The sequence below is a fragment of the Vanessa atalanta genome, chromosome 27 (assembly GCF_905147765.1).
Source record: "Vanessa atalanta chromosome 27, ilVanAtal1.2, whole genome shotgun sequence".
Lineage (NCBI taxonomy): Eukaryota > Metazoa > Arthropoda > Insecta > Lepidoptera > Nymphalidae > Vanessa > Vanessa atalanta.
In genome coordinates this window covers 892916-900751 of record NC_061897.1, presented here as the reverse complement: position 1 = coordinate 900751, position 7836 = coordinate 892916, and the positions used below count along the sequence as shown (strand labels likewise).

Genomic DNA, 7836 nt, shown 5'->3' with positions numbered 1-7836 from the left:
TGCTTTATTAATGAAGACATTTTTAAAAATAAATACATTATACATAAAATCGGTGACGAAAATCTGTCTCAGGTTAAAGTTAAAAAAAAAATGTAAAATTATTTTTTTTTTTTTTTTTATATAAACCACGTAATGTTTGATTATAAATAAATGATCGATACAATTGAAATCACCCGATATACAAAGATTTCGTCGCTAATTAAATCTATCACATCTTCAAATCAAATCAAAAGTAATTTCTGCGATTTCGTTTCGTTTACTCAGATTGATAAGCCGATCTACTTTATCCCAGGGCAGGAATACTTTGAGTCCGTCCCGTAGAGCTGTAGTTTGGACTGTATCTCTCACACAGTTAACGTTACACATGAAGTCACAAGTTTGAGTGTGTGGGTTAAAGTGTAAGCCTTCAGAACATATGCCTAAGACTTGTTGATTGCCTTCACAACGCCAGAATTTGTCACAATCCGTTTCATGTGCCCACTGTGGTACGTGACATTCATCTTTGCATTTTTCTGATTCAGGTTGGGTACCTCCACCTCCACCTCCTCCTCCGCCGCCTCCACCTCCTCCTCCGCCTCCACCACCACCACCTCCGTCTCCGCCTCCACCGCCGCCTCCGCCTCCACCTCCACCTCCGCCTCCGCCTCCGCCTCCACCTCCGCCTCCACCACCACCATCTCCACCATCGCCTCCATCATCTCCGTCTCCACCATCTCCACCATCGCCTCCACCTCCACCGCCGCCGCCTCCACCGCCTCCACCTCCGCCTCCGCCTCCACCGCCTCCACTTTCACCATCGCCTCCATCACCTCCATCTCCACCATCACCTCCATCACCTCCGCCTCCGCCGCCACCTCCACCACCTCCACTTCCTCCATCTCCACCATTGCCTCCATCGCCTCCATCTCCACCATCGCCTCCACCTCCACCGCCGCCGCCTCCATCTCCTCCACCTCCACCACCGCCGGCTCCACCATCTCCACCATCGCCTCCATCGCCTCCATCTCCACCATCGCCTCCACCTCCACCGCCACCGCCTCCACCTCCTCCACCTCCACCACCGCCGGCTCCACCATCGCCTCCATCGCCTCCATCTCCACCATCGCCTCCACCTCCACCGCCTCCGCCTCCGCCACCACCTCCGCCTCCACCTCCGCCTCCACCGCCACTGCCAGCTTCACATCCAGCCTCTTCCGGCCATGTGCAAGCCTAAAAGATATTTAGTTGTAATAACACACAGAACATTTTTTTTATATAATATAATTTATAAATGAAATCTTACACATGGTCTGATATTTGAAATAAGCATGAGCTTTTTCTGTATGTATTATTAAATTTCAAATATTCATTGGCTTAACACATTTTTCGCTATATGAGTAATTCTAATATATGTTTATAAATTAACGTACCTGAAGAGTAGGGCTGAAATGCGTTCCCAGGGCACAACGTGTCTCTACTTTATTCCCATGTACACAATAGTAGAACTTCGAGCAATCCGTTTCATGTGGCAATAGTAAATCAATACTGAAGTCGGCGGGACAACCATTGGGTAGAGTACCGCCTCCACCGCCTCCGCCTCCACCTCCACCGCCTCCACCTCCACCGCCTCCGCCTCCACCACCGCCTCCGCCTCCACCTCCGCCGCCACCACCACCATCTCCACCATCGCTTCCATCATCTCCATCTCCACCATCGCCTCCAGCGCCTCCATCACCACCGTCTCCACCTCCACCTCCACTGCCTCCGTCTCCACCGCCGCCTCCACCGCCGCCTCCGCCGCCTCCACCACCGCCTCCACCACCTCCGCCTCCGCCTCCACCGCCTCCACTTCCTCCATCTCCACCATCGACTCCATCACCTCCACTATCTCCGCCGCCGCCTTCGCCTCCACCGCCTCCGCTTCCTCCATCTCCACCATCGCCTCCATCACCTCCATCACCTCCGCCTCCACCGCCTCCGCCGCCACCTCCACCACCTCCACTTCCTCCATCTCCACCGTCGCCTCCATCTCCACCATCTCCTCCACCTCCACCGCCGCCGCCTCCACCTCCTCCACCTCCACCACCGCCGGCTCCACCATCTCCACCATCGCCTCCATCTCCACCATCACCACCACCTCCACCGCCTCCGCCTCCGCCACCGCCTCCGCCTCCACCTCCGCCTCCGCCTCCGCCTCCGCCTCCACCTCCGCCTCCACCGCCACTGCCAGCTTCACATCCAGCCTCTTCCGGCCATGTGCAAGCCTAAAAGATATTTAGTTGTAATAACACACAGAACATTTTTTTTATATAATATAATTTATAAATGAAATCTTACACATGGTCTGATATTTGAAATAGGCATGAACTTTTTCTGTATGTATTATTAAATTTCAAATATTCATTGGCTTAACACATTTTTCGCTATATGAGTAATTCAAATATATGTTTATAAATTAACGTACCTGAAGAGTAGGGCTGAAATGCGTTCCCAGGGCACAACGTGTCTCTACTTTATTCCCATGTACACAATAGTAGAACTTCGAGCAATCCGTTTCATGTGGCAATAGTAAATCAATACTGAAGTCGGCGGGACAACCATTGGGTAGAGTACCGCCTCCACCGCCTCCGCCTCCACCTCCACCGCCTCCACCTCCACCGCCTCCGCCTCCACCACCGCCTCCGCCTCCACCTCCGCCGCCACCACCACCATCTCCACCATCGCTTCCATCATCTCCGTCTCCACCATCGCCTCCAGCGCCTCCATCACCTCCGTCTCCGCCTCCACCGCCGCCGCCTCCACCGCCACCTCCGCCGCCTCCACCTCCACCTCCACCACCTCCGCCTCCGCCTCCACCACCTCCACTTCCTCCATCTCCACCATCGCCTCCATCACCTCCACCATCTCCGCCGCCGCCTTCGCCTCCACCGCCTCCACTTCCTCCATCTCCACCATCGCCTCCATCACCTCCATCACCTCCGCCGCCGCCTCCACCACCGCCGCCTCCTCCACCTCCACCGCCGCCGCCGCCTCCACCGCCTCCGCCTCCACCACTTCCTTCACAACCAACATTTGCTGGCCAATCGCATACCTAAAGAACAAGTTAATTCATAGATTTCGTTGTCAATGTTGTTTATTGTTAATTTATTTAATATTATTTCTACATTTTTTGAGAAATAAAATCCTTACAATACAGAACAACAGCCTATTACGCATTCAATTTTCCATTACAATTTGTTTTCAATGAATCGTTATTTTGCATATTATTGAATGAGGTAAAGATACTATTGACAACAATTACCGAAAAAAAAAAATACTCAAGAAAGTTAATTCATTAGTTTGTACTAGCAAAATAATTAATAAGAATATTTACTAATTAATGTACCTGGAGAGCTGGATTGAAATGCGTTCCTGGTGCACAGTTTCTCTCTACTTTATTTCCATGAACACATTGGTAGAACTTGGCGCAGTCGCTTTCATGTGGCAATAGTTTATGGATATCAAAGTCGGCGGGACAGCCATTTGGTAGTGTGACTCCTCCACCGCCTCCACCTCCATCACCTCCTCCACCGCCTCCACCTCCACCGCCTCCACCTCCACCACCTCCTCCACCGCCTCCGCCTCCACCACCTCCACCGCCGCCACCGCCTCCTCCTGCGCAATCTACGTTATGGGGCCAATCGCATACCTGTAAAATAAAGCTTATTATACAATTTTGTGGTGGTTGTATCATCGTATACCTATCTCGTGTTCATTTTATTACGAGACATAAGAGTACCAAATTTTTAATGGTAACGTGACGTAAACCTTACAACGAACGTCGCCTCAAATGTTATATTTTTATAAATAAGTGTGATACGAGTGTGTGTGCACGTATGCACTCTCTATTCCCTCAGTCTCATAACTGGAGGGGAAATCTGACAAGACCGGAAAGATACAGGTGCAGGGCCTGGGGTTTACGTGATTTTCAAAGCAGTGTAAGCACTCCCAAACTCCAGATTCCGGATTGCCATTGGGAATTTCGAGAAAGAAAATTCCAATACCTTTTTTGATGGCCATAGCTCCATGGCTATGAGCCTTATAGTTAGACACTTAATCAATTAATAATTTTCGCAGAAATATTGAATGTCAACATTTTTTCTTGTTATTAGTTATTACTTTGAAGGCCAAATGATTTATTTTGTTGTATTTATTGTGTTGTACAGTATAAATGATTCAATAAAACTGGTGATCAATTAAGAATTACTTACTTGAATCTTATAATTGAAGTATGTGCCTGGTGCGCATTGTCTTTGAACTTTTTCGCCGAAGACGCAGTAGTAAAACTTATCGCAGTCCGTCTCATGGGGTAATAGCTTGTGAACATCGAACTCAGCGGGACAACCATTGGGTAAAGTAATGCCGGGGCTTGAAGTTGTCGATGTTGTCGTAGTTGGTGCTCTAGTAGTTGTAGTTGGTGCTCTGGTAGTTGTAGTTGGTGCTGCAGTAGTTGTTGTAGTAGTTGGTGCTGCAGTTGTTGTTGTTGTAGTTGGTGCAGCAGTTGTTGTTGTTGTAGTTGGTGCTGCAGTTGTTGTTGTTGTAGTTGGTGCTGCAGTAGTTGTTGTGGTAGTTGGTGCTGCAGTTGTTGTTGTTGTAGTTGGTGCAGCAGTTGTTGTTGTTGTAGTTGGTGCTGCAGTTGTTGTTGTTGTAGTTGGTGCTGCAGTTGTTGTTGTTGTAGTTGGTGCTGCAGTTGTTGTTGTTGTAGTTGGTGCTGCAGTTGTTGTTGTTGTAGTTGGTGCTGCAGTAGTTGTGGTACTCGTTAATACAGTTGTTGATGTCGGACGTCCTGGTAGGTTACAGTTTGCTTGTAGGGGATGAACGCAAACCTATACAAAATATAAAAAGAATGAAGAAATATTCAACAACTAGTAAGTGTAGTTAAGGATTGTTTTAATTAAAAAATATATATATATATAACCGACATTTAAAACCATTTCATATTAATATACATCATCTAGCAAATTGTATGATTCATCGAAATGTATATCGTATTTATTATCATTTTAAATTATTTTTTTTGTATACATCAAACATTGTTTATCGTAAAGCTAATCTTGTTGGATATTTATTATATAGGAGGTAGATGTCAATCATATAGGACTAATTTCTCCGGCACTAAACATCTAAGATCAAAACAACCCAACATTTGTGATGTACAATTGTTTTTTTGGCAAATCACTTGAAATATGCGCTCTGAATACTCCAAAGTAAATTGATAATGATTAAGATTGAGATTGTGACCTAACACAACCGGTTCATAGTCCGGTTCTTCTCGATAGAATCTACATTACATTAAACATTGATAGAAAAACGCAGATCTCAATTTTTTTTTGCTGTTGATGCCACGATGTTTGTATATAAATCATTGAGAAAGCAGAAATACTTTTGGAAAAAAAAATGTTATTCTATAATTTTAAGTATAAGTATCGTGATTGATATCTATCTCGTAATCTTTAACTCTATTTTAGATTTAGAACTTCCTCCTCTTAAATCCCATGGAGTTGAAATTGAACATGTTGTCAAAACAATGCGAATTTGTATCAAGCATGGCCTAATTCTGCACGCAAGAATCTCTATCAAAGATTAGTTAACATACCTGTTTCTCGTACGAGAATTCCGTTCCAGGAGCACAGTCTCTAGGGCTTTCGTATCTAAGTCCATATTCACAGTAGTAAAACTTGGTGCAATCGTATTCGTGGGGTAGCAAATGATGTATTTGACTTGGGGGACATCTACCGTCAATTACTAAATTATAAGCGTCGACATCGTGTCCTTCGTCGGAATCCTTGGGTCTGCCGTAGACGAGAGCTACGACGCCCAGAATCAGAAAGCTCACTGTAACAATAAAAATATAGGAAATATTAGTTTTCTTTGTTTCTTACGATTTAAAGCTTTAACTACTCGACCATTCATTTTAAAATATTTTCATGTACGTTGTCAGAGTTATAGAGGAACATTTTGGGTTCCTAATAGAATAGGATAGAAATAGATAGCTTTTTATTTCTCGCATAAATTAAAGTTAATTATAATATTAGGTAATAATGTTCATAAATGCCTGATGCCATGAGCCGAGATGGCCGAGTGGTTAGACGCGTTTATCTTAACCGATGATGTTCAAACCCAGGCAAGCACCACCGAATTTTCATGTGCTTAATTTGTGTTTATAATTCATCTCGTGCTCGGCGGTGAAGGAAAACATCGTGAGGTAACTTGTATGTGTCTAATTGCAACGAAATTCCGCCACATGTGTATTCAATGCATTGGAGCAACGTGGTGGAATATGCTCCAAAATCCTCCTCAAAGGGAGAGGAGGCCTTATTCCAGCAGTGGGAAATTTACAGGCTGCTAATGTTTGCATACATAATCTAGTTATGGGTATAATGTTATTGGATCGATAAATTATGTAATATAAGATTTTAAAATATTAGTTTTAAAGGTTCCAATAATTTATCGTGCAGGCATGCAAGGACCGAAGTTAGGTGAGGGTGAAGGCCTTCTCCAGACTTTTCCATTTGTTTGAATATTCGGCAATTGTCAATCAATTTTACCATCTATTTTAATAATATCGTTATCCCAACGAGTTATTGGTCTTCCTCTCTTTCTAGAGTACCTAATAACAGCCTTAAACTTGGCGAAACTTCGGTCGGAAACCAGTAGTACAATAATCGCAAGTATTGAATATTAAAATAAATTAAAAAAAAAACGTTTAATTATCAAAAACAAATGTTAATTCAACATGGGCACATGTCCTTATCAGATTCATCGACACGATACGGATCTAAGAAACACACAAATTATTAAATTACATCTGATCATTACAGCACGTTATCTATACGAATGCCTAATCAAACGGTAAAATCTGTCAAGTATTAATTATATCATTGATTTCATATAAAATCACAAGAACAAACTTGCCGGATCTTATCTTATGTGAATCTAGAGTTCGTAACAATCGTATATCTATTTAGTATGAAATAAAGTCGCTTTTCGCTCTGTACGCTTATCTTTTAAACTTCGCAACCGATTCTAATGCGGTTTTCGTCATAAACGGAGTGATCTAAGAGAAAGGTTTTTTTGTATAATACATGAATATCATAGGAACGAAATTCAAATATCCTAGCCGGAAAAAGTTTGTTCTTCAATTTAAATTTTGAATATAGACCCTTATGGTCCTGTGAAGCGGGGTTGCGGAGCTAGTTTTTTTAATAAGGTATATTTTCAAACTTAAACAAATAACGCTCCGTCTAATTGTCTCCACTAGTGACATAAGGACTGTTATTTGTTCAACGGTAGATTTTTACAATTTCAATTTATAAATACTTACTTAGACCATCAATATGAATTGATAATTTCAAGAATCTATCTAAATGAATAGTGAACTTTATTTTAATACCTATCTATTGTGACGTCACAATTGCGTATCAAATAAACAATTAATCATTATTTTGTTGTTGTAACGATCAATATTTTTGATAACATATATATTATATGTTGTTTTTTACATTAAAAACGTTCAGTAGATAATATTGATAAATAATATACATTTTACGTATGTAAAACGATCATTGTTACATTATTATTGATAAAAATAATAATTATATAATAATATAATTACAACTGTATTGACACAGAATAAAGACAGAACTGAAATAATATCATATAATTTTTATTGTCCATTCTAAATGTTTTTAAATCTTCGTCAATTCAATGTAAATTCTCGTTACTAGCTTGGAGCTTTAGAGTTAATAATTCTGTGCCTTATGCTGTTTCTGTCCATTAAGTTCTGGACCTCATCCCGTTGTAACAGATTTGATATCC

General features: G+C 42.6%; 1 protein-coding gene across 1 annotated transcript; it reads right to left on the bottom strand.

Annotated features, from left to right (window-relative positions):
* Window positions 1-103: 103 nt before the first annotated feature.
* Window positions 104-5931, bottom strand: LOC125074117 (uncharacterized PE-PGRS family protein PE_PGRS54-like). The gene is made up of 9 exons (XM_047685343.1): window positions 5901-5931; window positions 5615-5853; window positions 4230-4844; window positions 3365-3667; window positions 2444-3070; window positions 1410-2243; window positions 1140-1209; window positions 924-1094; window positions 104-542 (listed from the first exon to the last, which is right to left on the bottom strand). The coding sequence occupies exons 1-9, from the start codon at window positions 5929-5931 to the stop codon at window positions 217-219; spliced, it is 3216 nt and encodes a 1071-aa protein (XP_047541299.1). The 3' UTR covers window positions 104-216.
* Between the last annotated feature and the right edge of the window lie 1905 nt (window positions 5932-7836).

Bases quoted from the DNA above. Each gene is read 5' to 3' on its own strand.
- LOC125074117 (XM_047685343.1), bottom strand. From the start codon at position 5,931: ATGAATGGTCGAGTAGTTAAAGCTTTAAATC. The intron at 3,668-4,229 runs GTAAGTAATTCT...TTTATTTTACAG, and splicing joins ACTTCAATTATAAGATTCAA to GTATGCGATTGGCCCCATAA. The intron at 1,210-1,409 runs GTACGTTAATTT...AATATCTTTTAG, and splicing joins ATTTCAGCCCTACTCTTCAG to GCTTGCACATGGCCGGAAGA.